Source organism: Trichosurus vulpecula, chromosome 1, assembly GCF_011100635.1.
Source record: "Trichosurus vulpecula isolate mTriVul1 chromosome 1, mTriVul1.pri, whole genome shotgun sequence".
In the NCBI taxonomy this organism is placed as follows: domain Eukaryota; kingdom Metazoa; phylum Chordata; class Mammalia; order Diprotodontia; family Phalangeridae; genus Trichosurus; species Trichosurus vulpecula.
Genome location: NC_050573.1, coordinates 74,351,955 through 74,368,509, shown reverse-complemented (window position 1 = coordinate 74,368,509; position 16,555 = coordinate 74,351,955). Strand labels below are relative to the sequence as shown.

At 49.9% G+C, this 16,555-nt stretch overlaps 2 protein-coding genes across 5 annotated transcripts in view; one reads left to right on the top strand and one right to left on the bottom strand.

Annotated features, from left to right (window-relative positions):
- Window positions 1–4,605, top strand: part of ADGRE5 (adhesion G protein-coupled receptor E5) — a 36,275-nt gene extending 31,670 nt beyond the window's left edge. For all 3 annotated transcript variants that reach the window (XM_036741166.1, XM_036741165.1, XM_036741164.1), the window contains 9 exons: window positions 112–335; window positions 861–1,040; window positions 1,271–1,465; window positions 1,704–1,930; window positions 2,228–2,294; window positions 2,485–2,576; window positions 2,735–2,903; window positions 3,818–3,904; window positions 3,998–4,605. In XM_036741166.1, coding sequence (XP_036597061.1) covers window positions 112–335; window positions 861–1,040; window positions 1,271–1,465; window positions 1,704–1,930; window positions 2,228–2,294; window positions 2,485–2,576; window positions 2,735–2,903; window positions 3,818–3,904; window positions 3,998–4,030 — 1,274 coding nt within the window. In that variant the 3' untranslated portion in view covers window positions 4,031–4,605. The remainder of the gene's footprint in view (window positions 1–111; window positions 336–860; window positions 1,041–1,270; window positions 1,466–1,703; window positions 1,931–2,227; window positions 2,295–2,484; window positions 2,577–2,734; window positions 2,904–3,817; window positions 3,905–3,997) is intronic.
- Window positions 4,606–4,704: 99 nt separating this feature from the next.
- DDX39A (DExD-box helicase 39A) lies at window positions 4,705–16,315 on the bottom strand. 2 transcript variants are annotated; one of them, XM_036741170.1, is made up of 11 exons: window positions 16,128–16,315; window positions 13,555–13,768; window positions 12,729–12,856; window positions 10,015–10,107; window positions 9,175–9,358; window positions 7,413–7,531; window positions 6,469–6,600; window positions 6,260–6,369; window positions 5,587–5,731; window positions 5,081–5,228; window positions 4,705–4,872 (listed from the first exon to the last, which is right to left on the bottom strand). In XM_036741170.1, the coding sequence occupies exons 2-11, from the start codon at window positions 13,760–13,762 to the stop codon at window positions 4,856–4,858; spliced, it is 1,284 nt and encodes a 427-aa protein (XP_036597065.1). In that variant the 5' UTR covers window positions 13,763–13,768; window positions 16,128–16,315; the 3' UTR covers window positions 4,705–4,855. The 2 variants fall into 2 exon arrangements, with proteins under 2 accessions (XP_036597065.1, XP_036597066.1); XM_036741171.1 differs by having other exon boundaries at window positions 13,555–13,763; window positions 16,128–16,268.
- Between the last annotated feature and the right edge of the window lie 240 nt (window positions 16,316–16,555).

Genomic DNA, 16,555 nt, shown 5'->3' with positions numbered 1-16,555 from the left:
CTGGTGGTGGCGGGGGCAGGGAGAGAGAAGGGAAGGCTTTCTGGAAGAGGTGGCATTGGAACTGGAGGCTTAATCAGTGCCTGCCTCTCTGCACCCTTCTCCCCCCAACAGAAAAGGCTGTTGTGGGCCTGTTCTCCACTCATGACATGAAGAAACTGCTGGCCAGTGCCCCACTTGTCTTGGAGCCTGAAACCAAGGTTGCCCTGCAGCAAGTGTATGAGGCCCCAGTGAGAGAGGGCATTCCAGTTCTGCTCTCGGCTGTCAGCACAGCTTTCCTGAGTAACAAGGACACTGGACATCTCAGCTCCCCGGTCACCTTTACCTTCTCCCACCCAGTGAGTGCTCTGGAGGGTGGAGGGAACTGGCAAGTCCCATCTGTATTACTCTGGACATAAAAGAAGCAATTGAAGGATTCTGGGAATGTTTAACCTGGAGAAAAGCAGACATATGGCAGATATCAATAGCTGTCTTCAAATGGAAGGAATTCGATTTAATCTGCTTGTCTCCAGAAGGCAGGACTAGGAGCAAGGGGGAGTGGTTAGAGGCAGGTTTAGGTTTCATGACTGGAAAAACTTCCTGAAAATTAGAACGGTCCAAAAGTGGAATGGTCTGCCCCTGGAGGTGCTGGGGTGCCCTACCCCACCCCCCAACATCAGAGGTCTTCAGGCAGAGGCTGATACAGAGCCCTGTGCTGGTTAATCGTTCCCATTTAGATTCTCTAACTCTACCACTGTTGGGGAGTGTGGGGCTCAGCTTCAGTTTCCCTGCTATGTAGCTTTCTCAGCCAGAGTCCAGCTGCTGGTCAGAAAGCTCTACCTCTGCCCCAGGGTTCCATGGGACTTCCTTTCTTGCGCCCATAGAATGAGTCCTGCGGGCCAAGGCAGGAAGTGATCTGTGCCTTCTGGAAACATGACAATAACGGGAGTGGTCACTGGGCAACCACTGGCTGTAAGAAATGGAGAAGCGGAGGGACCAGTACCACCTGCAACTGTACCCACCTCAGCAGCTTTGCCATCCTCATGGCCCAATATGATGTGGAGGTGAGAGGGGGCAAAGGGAGGGGCAAGGCCCAGAGGAATAATGGACAGAGTCAGTAGGAGGGGAGAGGAATGGGGGGGTGGGGAGGGATGGGGTCAGGGAAGGTCGAGAGAGGGGATCAGAGAAGGATACGGTGGGCATGGTGGGGGACGTCTATGGGAGTATCGCACTGATCTTCTTGAGCCCACCGGCTGGGTCTCAGAAAGCTTCCTGACCCTCTGCTTGGCCCCAGGACTGGACTCTGTCAGTGATCACCCAGGTGGGGCTGGGAGTGTCCCTGGTCTGCCTGCTCCTCTGCATCCTCACTTTCCTGCTGTGCCGGTCCATTCAAGGCTCCCGCACCACCATCCACCTGCACCTCTGCCTCTGTCTCTTCGTCGGTTCCGCCGTCTTCCTGGCTGGCACTGCCAACCCTGGCCAAGGCCAGGTACGCACACCCACCCTCTAGGGCTTCTGGGGGCAGCCTGGGCATGGAACAAGGCAAAAGAGAAGAGCGGAGGCCCTGGGTTGGAGCCCAGGGTGTTGTCCCTCATTAGCTGTGTGCCCTTGGCCAAGCACCTTCCCCTCTCTGGGGCCTCAGTCCTGTCCTCTGCAAAGTGGGCGTGTTGGCCTCGGTGGCCTTGAAGGAGGCCGGGGCTGACCTAGCTGTCTCTCCCCGGGCGCAGGTGGGGCTTCGCTGCCGCCTCGTGGCCGGCCTGCTGCACTACTGCTTCCTTGCTGCCTTCTGCTGGATGTGCCTCGAGGGCCTGGAGCTCTACTTTCTGGTGGTGCGCGTGTTCCCGGGACCGGGCCTCCGCACACGCTGGCTCTGCCTGCTGGGCTACGGGACGCCCGCCTTCATCGTGGCCATCTCGGCTGCGGTCAACAGCCAGGGCTACGGCCGCCCCCGATAGTGAGTGCGGCCCCTCCCGCCCCTGCCTTGCCCACTCCCCCCCTCCTTCTGTCCCCCTCCCTCTTCTGCACTCCACCTCCTTCTTTTCCCCCCTCCCTCTTCATCTTTCTCCTCCTTCTTTTCCCCCTCCCTCTTCATCTTTCTCCTCCTCCTTCTTCCCCCCTCTTCTCTCCACCAATTTCTTCTTCCCTCCTCCCCCTCCTTTCTCTTTCCCTCTTCCCCACTGAGAGGTGTGGTGGGGGGAGGGGGACAGGTAGGGAGCTCATTGATGGTCCCCTTGTCCTCTCCTCCCTGTAGCTGTTGGCTGAGCCTGGAAAATGGCTTCATCTGGAGTTTCCTGGGGCCAGTTACACTCATCATTGCAGTAAGTCACCCATCATCACCTATCCTGGTTCTCCATGGCCTTCAAACCCCTCAGCTTATGGTCCAGGGCCCCTGAGCAAGGAGACCTTTTCCACTTACCTCAGCCTCCCCCCAGTCTCCCCACCTCCCAAGTCCAACTTAGTACTGGTGCTCTGGCAGGACGCTGACCCAAGTCTGCCTCTCCTTCCCAGTTCAACGCCATCATCTTTGTGATCACCGTCTGGAAACTCACCCAGAAGTTCTCAGAGATCAACCCTGACATGAAGAAATTGAAGAAAGCTAGGTATAAATGTGTGTGTGTGGAGGGGGAGTTGGGGGAAAGGAGGAGAGGACGGACCCCAGCCTGGGTGATTGGGAGGAGGCCAGGCTCATCTAGGCCAAGGCTTAGCCAATCCAAGGCGAGCACCGCTCATCGGTCTTGTCTTGCTCTTTGGCTACCAGGATGCTGACATTCACAGCCATTGCCCAGCTCTGCATCCTGGGCTGTACCTGGATTTTTGGTCTGTTCCTGTTTGGCCCTCAGAGTCATGTCCTGGCCTACATTTTCACCATCCTCAACTGCTTCCAGGGCTGCTTCCTCTTCCTGCTGCATTGTCTTCTCAACAAGAAGGTCAGGGCAGCTCGGGACTTGGCACATGTGGGGGAAGGGACCCCAGAAAGCTTTGATGTAATGGAAAGAATTCTGGACTTAGCATCAGTCAGTCAACAAGCATTTATTAAGGTGCCTCCTACGAGCTGGGCACTGCTCTGAGCATAGGAGGTTCAAAGAAAGGCAAGAGGAATCCCTGCTCTCTAGGAGCTCAGTCTAACGGAGGAGATAACTGTACAAAAAAGCCGTTAACAGGATAAATGGGAAATAATCATGAGTGTTGGGAAATGCTTCTTGTAGAAAGTAGGATTTTAGCTAGGACTTGAAGAAACCTGGGGATGAGATTACAGGCCAGTGTCACTGGGATCACAGAACGGGGTATCAGACTGAAAAGGTAGTTGGTGGGGCAGGGGGTGAAGAGCTTTGGATGCCAGAGTATTTTTTAGTTGATCCTGGAGGTCATAGCGAGCCACTGGAGTTCATTGAACAGGGAGAGTGACATGGTCAGATCTGGGCTTTAGGAAGACTAATTAGACAGCTAAGTGGAGGATGGGCTGGAGTGGGGAGCCTCATAGCAGGGAGACCAACAGAAAGGTTATGCAAGTCCAGGTATGAGGTGATAAAAGCCTGTATGAGGGTGGTGGCAGTGCCAGAGAAGAGAAGGGGGCCCATATCCATAAGATGTGGAATCAGGGGGACTTTACAACACATTAGCCTGGGGGGGAGGGGGGAAGTGAGGAGCTGGGGATGATCTGCCTGGGCTGCAAGCCTAGGTACTTGGGGATGGAGATTCCAGGGTTCAAATTCTACCTCTGGCACTTAACTGCTACCTGCCTTACAAAACAGTTGAGGCTGAGGCCCAAAACCTGTGATCCTTGGCTTCAAAGTCAAGACCCCGGCTGAGATTCATCCAACCCCACTCAATTCCCCCACAGGTTCGAGAGGAATACCGGCGCTTGTCCTGCATAGTCACCAAGAGCAAGTACAACGAATTCTCCACCTCTACAACCAGCCAGAGCCGGGTAAGGACAGGAGGAAGGCTCAGGGGATGCACAGTGGGGTGGGCAAAAGGCCCAAGGAGGGGCCCAAGCTGACAGCGGTGCTTTGTCCCTCAGGCCCTCAGACCTTCGTTGGAGTCTGGGATGTGAACAGCACAAACGGGCCCCATGGGGACACTGCAGCTTTTGCACATGCCAAAGAATGATTCTGCCGCCTCTTTATAACCCCTTTTGCCCACTACTCCTAAGGAGTTCATCTGCCCTCCAAGGCAGGCCTCATTGAAGGAACATAAAGCTCTAGGGATGCAGAGCTAGCCCTCAAGGGAACCAAAATGTAGCTCATGCTATTCTGAGAGGGCAGAGAAATTGCCCTGGCTCAGAAGCATGCAACTTATGATTCCTTCCCAGTGGACCCAGCTCCCCAGAGAGGCTGCTCTCTGGGCTCAGCCTGGGCTTATATCCCCTCCCCCAGCTTTGGCACCAAAGGCCAGGACCACAGAACATGAGATGGAACTGGGCCCCACTTTCCTTTTTCTCACATTATTAGGGAAGGAGTGTGACACAGTGACTGAGGCAAACGGTACATAGGGGCTTGTCTCCATCCTTATCTATTGATGAGGGGGCACAGGCAGCTCTGTCAGTGGACTTTTTTATTTTATATTTATCTTTTTTTAAAGCTTTCTAAGGTTGACATTTCAGATTAAACAGACTGAGTTAATACATTATCGTGACTGCCTCCTCTTTGTTCTCAACAAGCCCACAAAGATGATTACAAACCCTGATGTGCTTCTCTCCTCCCCCTAAAAAGTAAAAAGAGGCGAGGCTTTTGTAATAAAAGTTTATTCTTACACAAATCTACAAGCTTTAAAACAAAGTAAAAATAGTTGTGATACCCGTTGTCACTTAGCAAAGAAAACATTAAAAGCAGCAAACGGAGGCAGGGGTGGCCCCGATGGTCCCGTCTGTGGCTCTTGGTTATCGGCTTTGTTCAACTGTAGAAAAATAGAAAAAAAAACTTAGTTTGAGAACTTTCCTGCCTTCTTCCAAAAGGCCCCAGCCCAGCACCATCTATTTATACTACTCCCTCCCCACCCCACCCCAACCCATTTCACTGAGCTGCTTGGGAAAGTCTGGTCATGACCTAAGTGCCCTGGCAAGAACCAGGCCAAGCCAAGCCCCCAGCCCTGGGCAGACACTCACTGTATGTGGAGATGTCAATTTCCTCGGGCAGTTCTGCCACATTCACTTCAAAGCGGTCCTGGACATCATTAAGGATCTTGGCGTCCCCCTCATCAGAGACAAAAGTGATGGCCAAACCCTTGGTACCAAATCGGCCAGCCCTGGCAACCTGCAGTAACCAGGAGAAGATGACACCATCAGAGCTAGAAGATGAACGTTTACCACGGATCCCTCGGCCCCTACTATAGTAGAGATATGTTTAAATAGGGCAGTGGAAAGAACACTGCCATATACAATCGGTCTAACACTGGGCAAGTTTGGACCTCGGTTTTCTTACCTTGCACCATAACTGGATTCGGTGAGCTTTTTCAGTTCTGACATCCTATAATCCTAACTGCGACAGGATGGGCTTCCTACTTCCTATGCCAGTGTTTCCCCAAGTCCTTACCCTTAGGAGTAATTGGCACTGGCCAGCCTACTGTAGGAGTACAGTCAAAGTCCCCTCAGAACCAAGCCCAAGCTCTTACCCGGTGCAGGTAGGTGTCAGAGTCCTCAGGCATGTCATAATTGAAGACTATATTGACCCGCTCAATATCCATGCCACGGCCAAAGAGATTGGTGGCCACTAGGATCCGTCGCTGGAAATCCTTGAACTGCTGGTATCGTGAGAGTCTGGAAGTTGGAAAAGACAAAGCAGAGCTGTGAGTAAATTTCATGCCTAGAAAGCTCCATCTAGACATTCTTTCCTTAAGACAAATAGTAGACACTGAATTTGTCAAATTACTGAGATAGGCAAAGGTTATTCTACCCTAGCCCACCTCCAAGCCCCAGAGCCTCCCCCCTTCTCCACACACATTCCCTTTATTTAGTATCCCTCAATGATTAGGAAACTCAATAACAGAGCAGAAAGGAAACTGGTGACCTTGAACCTGGAGACCTAAATTCAAATCCCAGTTCTGCTACCTAAGAGCTGTGTGTCACAACTTCTGTGTTTGTTTCTCTATCTGTAAAATGAATTTCACAGCATAGGGAGAAACACAGTTTCAAGTCAAGTAAACAGACCCTTATTAAGTGCTTCCTATGTGGTAGGCACTGTTCAAGGAGAAAGACTGCCCCTGCCCTCAAGGAGCTTATATTTTAAGGGAAGCACTACTGAACTGATTCATGACAACTACTCCCACCCATCCTGAGGGAGCTCACCTTTCCTCCTGAGGCATGCCTCTGTGGATGGCAATAGCTGGAAAGTTCTGTTCTACCAGGAGCTGAGCCAAGGCTACACAGCGCTGCACTGACTTCACAAAGATCACCACCTAAGCAGGAGAGCACCAAGATCACCACCTCAGCACATGCCTCTGAATAGGAGGAGGCGGCAGACACCCTCCCAGCTCTCCTCAGCACCGAGGTCTAACCTGGTTAAACTCCAGCACATCCAAGAGATCAAAGAGTTTTCTGTTTTTCTCACTGTCCTTAAGCTTCACATAGTACTGCTGTAGTCCATGCAGCGTTAGTTTTGTCTCATCATCCACAAAAACTTCCATTGGCTGTGGGGGAGAAGGATAGGGATTCTTAAACTTCCACGCCAGACTCCCTGGGAGGGTCCCCACCCCAGAGGACAGAGCAAAACAATGTTGTGGCAAAAAGAAAGCCCAGTGGTCCTGCTTGGAAAGGGGTCAGGTTCAAATGTGAGTCTATACCTAGCAAAGGAACTTTTGACAAGGGATGGGAGGCAGAAGAGGAAGGAAAGAAACTAACATGGGGAAAGGTTGTGTCTGCCAAACCATGCCCTGCTCCTGCAGGCACAGGGACCCACCCCCTTGGCAGAGAGTAAGTCCTAGTCCTGGAGGGATACTGCTGCTCTAGCCATGGGGAATTGGCATCAGCTCTGATCCCAGGGACCCTGTGGCGAAGCATGTCAGGCACTGAGCCACCTTTAGAGGCAGCCAGGTCCCCTCCCTGCACCCTCTCACCCAGGGAGGGGAGAAGAGCAGGGCTCACCTGTTCAGTGTTAAGAGCTCAGAGTCACAGAATCATTATGGAAATCACTTAGTCCAACCCCATCATTTTACAGATGAGCCAGAGGGGACGTGACTTGTTCATGGTCACACAGCGAGTTAATGCCAGGTTTAGAACCCAGATCTGACTCAGTCCACTGCTCTGTCTCCACTACACCACGTTGCCTCTTGCCTCTCTGTCGTCGAGGGAGGGCAGGCAGCTAAGCCATTCCTGGCTGCTCCAAAGCACAGTCCAGCCTGTGGCAGGCCCTGCTCCCAGGTGAGGGGTGAAAGCAGCCGGGGCTAAGAGGGGGATTTCTCCTCTGGTGAGCTGGGCGGGGGCATGTTCTCTTCGCACTCACATCCTGCATGAACTTTCTGCAGACAGGTCTTATCTCCTTACTCAGGGTGGCACTAAACATCATGCACTGCTTCTCATGGGGTGTCAAGCGGAAGATCTCCTGCACATCCCGTCGCATATCTGCAAGGAAGGGGGACAAGGAAAAAGAACCGAGAGGGCATTAGGTCTCTGTTGACTAAGGTTCTCCCCACACAAACCAGAAACCACATTCACCCACACTCAGTCCCCAAGCCCCGCCCCAACCCCAGCAAACACAAGGTGTGGGCTGAGAGGGCACAGTGACCTAGGAGGGGAAAAACACTCGTTGGGACTGAGCCCCAAGCCTGCTGCCCTCTGGGCTGTGAGATGACAGCAAGGAATGGCAGGGAAGAGATGGGTGTAAGAAGGAGTGGTACTTTGACTTACACACGCTGTCAGTGGGGAACCCAGCTGCGCCCGTGTACCTCGTGTCACGGCCTCGGGGTAGGGCAGCCTGAGGTAGAGACAGCTGCTGGGATTCTAGCTGTAGTTGGCACTTCAGACACACTTAAGACACATACCTAATTTCTCACTGTCCCTCCTGACTTGGGGCCAAATTACAGCTGTTGCTGTTGCTAAGCCTTGACTTTGCCAAGAGCCTGGCCTGGAATGTATTCAGAGCCAGTAATTTGGGAAATCTGAAGTTCCCCTGGTTCGTCCCTTGCTCCCACTGCTTTCCCTGCTTCAAGGGACATGGGGAGAAAACAAGTAGCAGGATTATGGATCTATCCCCAGGTAGGACTTAGAGGTGGAAGGAACCCAGAGGTCACCTAGTCCAATGCCCTCATTTTACGATGAAATTTAGGTAGAGAGGTTAAGTGACTTGCTCCAAATCATCCAACTAATAAAGGGGAGCAGAATTTGAACCTCCAAAGATGCCAATTCCAAATCGAGTGCTCTTCTTTCTAACTACACCAGGAAAACTTGGACCCCAGAGCTCTGGGCGTGTCCCAAGGGCCCTAGATGAAAGCCCTTCTCCTAGGTGCATGTGAATGCTCTGGCCTCAGCCACTTCCCCAGAGGGCACAATGAGGAACAATGGCAGGAAGCTGCACTCGGACAAATTTAGACTTGGCATTAAAGGACTTTTCTTTTCTTTTTTTTTTTTTAATTAAAGGACTTTTCTAACAACATGAACTATCCAGATGTGAAATGGGCTACTTTGGCAGACAGTGGAGCCCTCCACACTAGAGGTCTCCAAGCAAAGCCTAGATGACCATGATGGTTTGCTGAAGAGATTTTTCATGGAGTTGAACTAGATGGTCTCTAAGTTCCCTTCCAACTCTTAAGACTTTTTTTATGTTTGGGGTTGGGGACTGGAAGGAGGGAGGTTGTTCTTTGGGAAATGAGGACCCTGGACTCTTCCCAAGGACTCTAGGGCCCCCATCTGCCCTTCCTGTTCCCCAAGGCAGAGCTTGGCCTCAGTCTGACACAGCCAAATGACTGAAAGCAGACCCTGACTTAGGGGAAAATCACGCTTGTCTCTATGGCTCTGAGGAGAAATCCCTGGAAATCAAATAGGACAGACCACTAAGAAATGCCTGGACAAGGATCCTAAATATTCCCCTGAATGACAGGGAAGGGCAGAAGTGCTAGGACAGCACCAGGTATGATTCCCATAGCTCTAGTCCCATCTGCCTGACCAAGAACAGACATAAAGCACAGAGCAGGCTCTTGGTCCTTTCAGATCCTAGGGTGCCAAGCTGCAGGGGACTGGGACAGCAGAAACCGGGAACAGATACTCACCAAGCTGCTCCAGCATCCTGTCACACTCATCCAGTACAAAGTGCTTCACATTTTTCAGATTGAGACTCTTGTTGCGTACTAAGGCCAGAATTCGGCCAGGTGTTCCCACCACTACATGGGGGCAGTTCTTCTTCAGAACTTCTTCATCCTTCTTGATCGAAAGGCCACCAAAGAACACAGAAACCTGCCAAATATACGTAGGAAGGTTGGGAGTAGGAAGAACCAGAGACGCTGATAACATCACCACTATTATCCATGTATGCACACCCCATAACTCCCGAGAACAAAGAGGTCTCTGGCTCTCCTCAAACACAAAGGCTGTTTTGTGGCTGAGGACTTCAGGTCATCCCTTGCCTAGACAGGCACTTATCACTAAAAACCAGGGGACCAATCCCTACAAAAGGAACACAGTAAGAGGTTATCTTCACCTGGGAGAGGAGAGGAGTTGTCATAATCCAGCAGATCAGTCTCAGGCCTGAAGCCCTGTCTGAGCCTCTGCTGGCCCATTAACTGATACACACTTAAAAGAAACAACAGGACTGGGATTCCAACTCTGGGTCTCTAGAGACAGTGCATAATTCATTAGGCTTTTAAGGATAAATGATGGCAAACCTCAAAGGCAGTATGGTGGCCAAGTTTTGCAAAGTTGACAAAGCAACAGAGTTGAAGGCACCAGGGACTGAGGGGCGCCCAAAGACTCCAAAATGCAGAGGGAACAAATTCCTTTCCAGCAAATAGATAAGAGGTTCCTGTCTAACTGAACTTAAAAGTCACCCTAGTTGTAGTTGTGGCAGTAGTAGCCTCAATCATCTTGGCACCCAGAACAGATAGAAGACTTACCTTGACACTGGGCATGTACTTGGAGAAGCGCTCATACTCCTTACAGATCTGGAAGGCCAACTCCCGAGTGTGGCACATGACAAGAACGATTACCTGCAGAGACAAAGGTCCTTACTCCAATGTTATCCACACCATTCTCAGGAAAGAGAGCATAGTAGGAGACATAAAATAAACGACCTAGCTGAAAACCCTGGCACTGTCTCACACATCTTGTTATTTCTTGTACTCGATGCACAAGACCACCACAAAAGTACCACAAAAATGGTACTTCCTGCTTTGCTCCAAGTACAGTCCACTGTCTGTAAACTTATTGGAAGAAAAAAGGTATAGATATAGGCATATATCAAAACATAATCTACTGCTGCCCAACATGTGGAATCAGGCTATATAGAATTACAGAGAAGGCCCAAAGACCCTCTCATTATTCTGATCAAAAATAAGCCATAAAAGAGAAGGATCGAGTCAAGTCCACAGATCATAGTAAGTTTCTAAGTACTGGCAACAGGGCTACAGAGGTCAAGGAAAGAGTGCCGGCCCCTCATGGAGCTTACATTTTACTACATGCCCAAAGATCGGTAGATACAATCACCTGAGTGAGTAGGAAAGAAAGTCGACACCTTAGTCGATGCCTTGAAGGAAAAACATTTTCTGAGATATGAGAACTGTCTTCTAGGCCTGGGAGACAGTTTGTACAAGGGCCCAGAAGCAGGAGATGGAAGGCCACGCTCTGAGGTCTGTCCATTCTGGCTGGATCACAGGAAGAGACCTCAGAGACAATCAACCAACCAACAAGAGTTTATTAAGACTACACCACATGCAGGCCCACGAGATACAAAGACAAAAGGGAAAGAGTCCCTGTCCTCTAATAGGAGAAACAACCTATCTAGATGGACTGAATCCATGGGTTTGGGGAAGGGGGGCCCTGAGCTCAAGAAGGGCAGAGTTGTAAAAGAAACTAGGGAGCTTCTAAGTAGAGATAGGAGGAACAATTGTAGGCATGTAGGACAACTGAGGCCACTGAACAGGAACTTCCTACAGCACACATAGCAAGTGATCATCCAGCCTTTTGGGTGAAGACCTTTTGTGAGATGGACCGCCCCCCTCCATCCCCAACCTCCTATTCCATACCTGGCCAGTTCAAGGTTGCAGATGACACAAAAGTCAATGGTGCCATGAGCACAAGGCTGCTCATGCCCAAAATGTGGCACAAAAGAGATCACTAAAGAAGCTTACGTTCAGAAAAGGAAATATGCCTGTCCCACAGCAGATAAGCCAAGTGCTACCCCGGGGCCTACAAAATTTAAAAAGTAGAGGAGCACCTCCAGCACACTGGCAGGGCTCTCTGTGGAAGAAGGACTCGTGAAAGAACACTGTTGGTGATGGAATCCTAATAAAGCTGCCCTCAGCCCCAGTAGTCTGACTTCCTTATAAGACTACTGAACAACAGGCCCACTGCCCTACCTAGCCACACCCCACCCCTCTCCTATATCCTAACTTCTTCAAGTATGCCTGACTGCTCACTAGGACAAAAGGTGTGTCCAAGAACTCACATTTCTCACAGAACAGCAGGCGTGTCCATGTGATGGGATCCCAGCCACTGCCTCTAGCTAGCTACTGCCCCCAGACCCATTCCTTATATTTCCCACAGAAAGAGCAGATGTGTCCATGCACTCAACCACAACCACATCTATCTAGTCTTAGACAGGACCATAACACTTAGCCAATCAGAAAGCAGCACCACCAGAATGCCCAAGCAGGATGTGGACCCCAAAACAACAGAAGTAACTTTCCCTAAGCAAGCCCCTGTGCATTAACAGCAAAAGCTGTCCTTTAGGTGAACTTATGACATAGACAGGCTTATTATAATATCATTATCATACATACATACCTCCCCAAATGGGTCTTTCTATATGCATTGTGGGTAATTGCATGTGTAGTTTTATTGCAGCTGGGACCCCTCCCCTATTACCTAATCCCTTAACAAACTCCTCCTGCCTTTTTAACATTCATAATTTGTTATTTAATTGCATCTTTACCCTATAAAGATCCATCTTGCTTTCTCTGAAGTTGCTGGTTCCTCTTGAAATTTAGCCTTCTTCATAAGAGACATCAATCTCAATAAATGCCTAACTTGGATTAGAGGTGGTCTGACTCTGAATTCTTTGAGACAGTGCTGCCACAACACATCATGAAACCGCAACATCGGGAATTACAGACAAGTTTGCAATCTTCACTGCTGAAATGTGTATTTATACCAATCCATCTAAGTATATAAGGGGTATATTAAAAAAATGGAATACTGTGACCTAGTTCCCTGAGAGACTAGCTACAACTTATCACCTCTCCTTAGCAGGGCCCAACAGGGCTGAGAACAAAGCCTCAAAAGACATCTGCTGAATTAAAACCAATTCCATAAGAACTTAAAGAACATTTTTTTTTGCAGGGGGGAAGGCAGGGCAATTGGGATTAAGTGACTTGCCCAAGGTCACACAGCTGGTAAGTGTGTCAAGTGTCTGAAGCCAAAATTGAACTCAGGTCTGGTGCTCTACTCACTGAGCCACCTAGCTGTCCCAAAGAACATCTTTAAAGGGTTCACCCACTTCTGGTCTCCAAGGAAGATCATGGAGGTGAAAGGGGAGTTCTCTCCACATCTGCAGAGACTTCTTACTTACCGTAAAGGATACACAAAAAGAAAGACCCTCCTGCCCCAGTACCTGTCCATCCACGGGCTCAATCTGCTGCAGGGTAGCCAATACAAAGACTGCTGTCTTGCCCATTCCAGACTTGGCTTGGCATAGGACATCCATTCCCAAGATGGCTTGGGGAATACATTCATGCTGGACTGTGAAAGAAACAGTATTTATTCCTCTAAGTAGGGGAATATGCTGCGAAGATTATCAGGCTTGGAATCAGGAGACCTGACTTCTCATCCCAGCTCTGCAACAGGCTCATTGTGTCACTTTAGGCAAATCATTTAAACAATCTAGGTTACATCCTCTCTACGATAAAACAGAAATAATTGTGTCTAGCCTGCCTACCTCACAGGGTTGGTGTGAGAATCAAATGGAATAACGGAAGCCAAGTGCTAAGCAAAAATAAGGAATTCTTGTTAAGGGAGAAACCAAGACTTTCCTTACAAGTCCTCAGTCTAGGAAACTGAGCTGGTCCAAAGCAAGGAATCAGGAAAGGGTCTGATCAGAAAGGACTTAAACAGAGCCCTTCAGTGCCCTGACAAGTAAAGAGCCAAAAGAAGACCATAGGAAGACAAAATCTAAGTAGACATCACCAGTAATGGGGAGAGGGGGGTGTGCGTGTGTGTGTGAGATTTCAAATCTAACAGGTTTTGATGTTTTTACCCTAGAGACCAAACTGAATAACTGCTACTCTAGATGAGCAAACCTAATCAAATCAGGTAATGTATGTAGAGCACTTTACAAACTTAACAATGCTATATTAATGTTAGCCACTATTATCAATCACAAATACTACTTATTTCTGTGAGTAACTGGGATTGCAACGATGGAAGGAGAAAGGGCCTACCTTCAGATGGATGCTCAAAGCCGCAGTCCACAATAGCCCTCAGGAGCTCAGGCTTCAGAAGGAAATCCCTGAAGCCCGAGCTATGAATGGAGACGTAGGAGCCCTTCACGTCCTTCTTGGCAGGGGTAGGCGTGCTCTCCGTTATGGGCTGGGGCTCCTCATCCTCCTCGTAATCAAGCAGTTCATTTTCCACGTCTTGTTCAGCCATTCTGCACTGAGGAGAGAAGAAAGATGCAGCCACAGAGTCAAGCCTTGTCACAGAGGGGAAGGACAGTGCCTGCTTCTCTAACGGCCACTGATAGACAAAGACACACATCATCCTCAATCCCTAGACACAGAAGAGTCCCAAAGTCATTCTGCACTGTCCCAGCAAGCACCATGAATCTTGCCCTCATCATGGCCATCTCTGCCTGCCAAGTTCTGTCTTATCAGGCAACCAACAAATATTTGAATACTTGTGTTCAATACCTAGGCAGGGAGTTAGAATATGCACTGAGACCCAGCTATGGAAAACTCACCAACCAGTAAGGATAAGATCACACATTATGGAGAGCCATAAGGTACAAAATACAGTCCCCTAGTAGGGATGGGCAGACTGCTGCTATAGAGTCTCCACTTAAACTCTTTCTCCCTCTATTTGAGGCTCATACTACACCACCTTTAGTTAGAATGCTTTGATTAAAAGGCCTCCTGCCAAGCTGTAGATCTATACCAGTAAATAGATCATACCTACTTCTCTCACCTAAGCTTCTTAATTAGGTTGCCTGAAAACAAGAATCCAATTAAAAAGACAGTACTTATTTTAATCCGTGTGTTAAAATGTATGTATGACAAAGCCTTGTAGTTTTAAAAAAATTTAAGCCAAATATTCTCTGCCACAAATCTTGGCAACTTCAAATCTACAAAGTGAGGAAGACAAAGACAGGACTAAAGAGGTGCCTTCTTTCCTTGGACTCTCAAACACTGTATTTTTGCTTGATTAAAACAACAACAAAACCTCTAGCAATACTTTCCCATTCAATATCAAAAAAAAAAAAAATCTAGTTATCCACCAGCCTTTGGGACCCCGAAAATAAAACTTAAAAAATGTTCTTTCAGTCAAGAACATTTCCGATGTTATGTTTTCTATCTCCTGAGATTCAGTCTCGAGCTACTTAAAAGTTTGTGCACCTCAGAATACTAGCCACAGGCTGCTGGCTCTCATCCTTATGGGACTCAGGTAAAGAATTAACAATTTATAAGCACTTAATGGATATGTAACTTAAGCTAGCAATTATAACCTTAAAACAGGATAAACTTAGAAAAGTCACTATTCACACAGGCCTTTCCACTCTCTTCTGACCCTGTATTAACCTGTCCAGCTGTCCCATTGAGGCCTTGGAATTCTGGGACAGACCAAGCGTTTTCCTTAACTTTTAATTTGTAGTCCCACATTCTTTCCCTCCCTCCATCCCCTCTGAAATCCTAAGAATTCTCTAAAAAATATTTTTCTCACGTCCATTTATAAAAGCCTCTGCACAACTTTACTAGACTGAGTCCACTTCCAGAAACCACTGTTAAAATCCATCTCTTCAAGGGAACTTGTCACTACCTTGAAAAGATTTCCTTTAAACTGTCATCCATCAAAATCCTTCCCGTAGCAGTGTGGAAGCAACGGACCCCAACCCTAAGCCTTCATGGCAAAGAAATCTGGCAAGTTATCGGAAAAGTACTTAGGAGGCTCTCAGACACACAGGGGGCTGCCTTCATAGAGGGACGGATTTTTTCAATCGCAGGAATTCACTGAGTCCTCTAGGTGTGAAGGAGAACTTGCAAAGGTGAGGGCACACCCATTCATGAAATCCTTTATGTCTAAACTAATTAGCTGGAGATAAAGACGTGGAGTCAGACATTTTGTCCAATACCCAGGAGAGTGACCTGCACGCAAGACGAGGGGAGCGAGGGCTTGGTCAAATGCCAGGCTCAGGACTCACAAGGCTTGTGCATGCGGTGGATCCCCACCAAAGCACAAATTTGGGGGTGCTCTCCTTCAAAGCACAAGAACGCTGAGAGCCACATAAAGTGCAAACACGGGGAGTTTCCACAAGGGTGGGGAGGGGGTCCCCGGAGTGGAGAGGTGCGGGCGGTGGGCTCCAGACGACCCTCGGACTCAGGCCCCCTGCCCCCTGCTTGGGTCTCGGGGTGCAGACGACCGCTGCGGGGGCTACCCTAGCTGTTCCCACTTATTTCGTAAGGGCGCCCCCGCCGCAGGGCTCCCCAGGCCCCTTCCAGCTCTCCCGCCCGCGCGCCTTCCCTAGCCCAGCGCCCCAACGGTCGGGCGGCCCCGGCGGCAGCGCGCGCGCGCTCCCAGCCCGGCCCGCGACTCCGCCCCCGCCCCTGTCCCTCTCCCTGTCCCTGTCCCTGCCCGGCCCGCGGCAGCGCGCGCAGAGCTTCCCTCTCCTCCCAGGCCTGCGCCATCTCAACCTCGCCTCGTGCCTGCCGCTTCGACTTCAGCTCCGAAGGCCTTCCCCGCCCCTCCTCTCCAGCGTGCCCCGGACCTCCCGGCCTGAGTCCCCTCCTCCGCCGCCGCTTACCTCTCAGCTGAACGCTTCTCTCCGGCTGCCTACACGCGCTCCCAAAGCCAAGAGTTAACTAAGGACAGGGCTCGCGCTTGAGCGGAAACCACCTCCCCTTCTTCCTTCTCTTCCTCCTAAAATTGGTGAACCACCTCCTAACTTCCCAGCCAGCTGGCCTTGTTCACTGGGCTGTTAGCCTTTCACTCAGAAGGGAGCAAGCTCTGATTGGCTGATTTGTCTCGGCCGCGCAACCTACAGAGGTAGAGGGGACGACCCCGATGTTTCATTGGACGAAGTCTGCGTCGATCCCAGCGAAAGCCCTCCTTAGTGGTCTAATTAATTCCAAGGGGCCGTCCCAATGTGGGACCATGTGACCAGGCCCGCCGAATACGTAGGTGCTGCCATATTTGATAATGGCAAGATCGTCTAGTGAAGCCTGCCTGGGA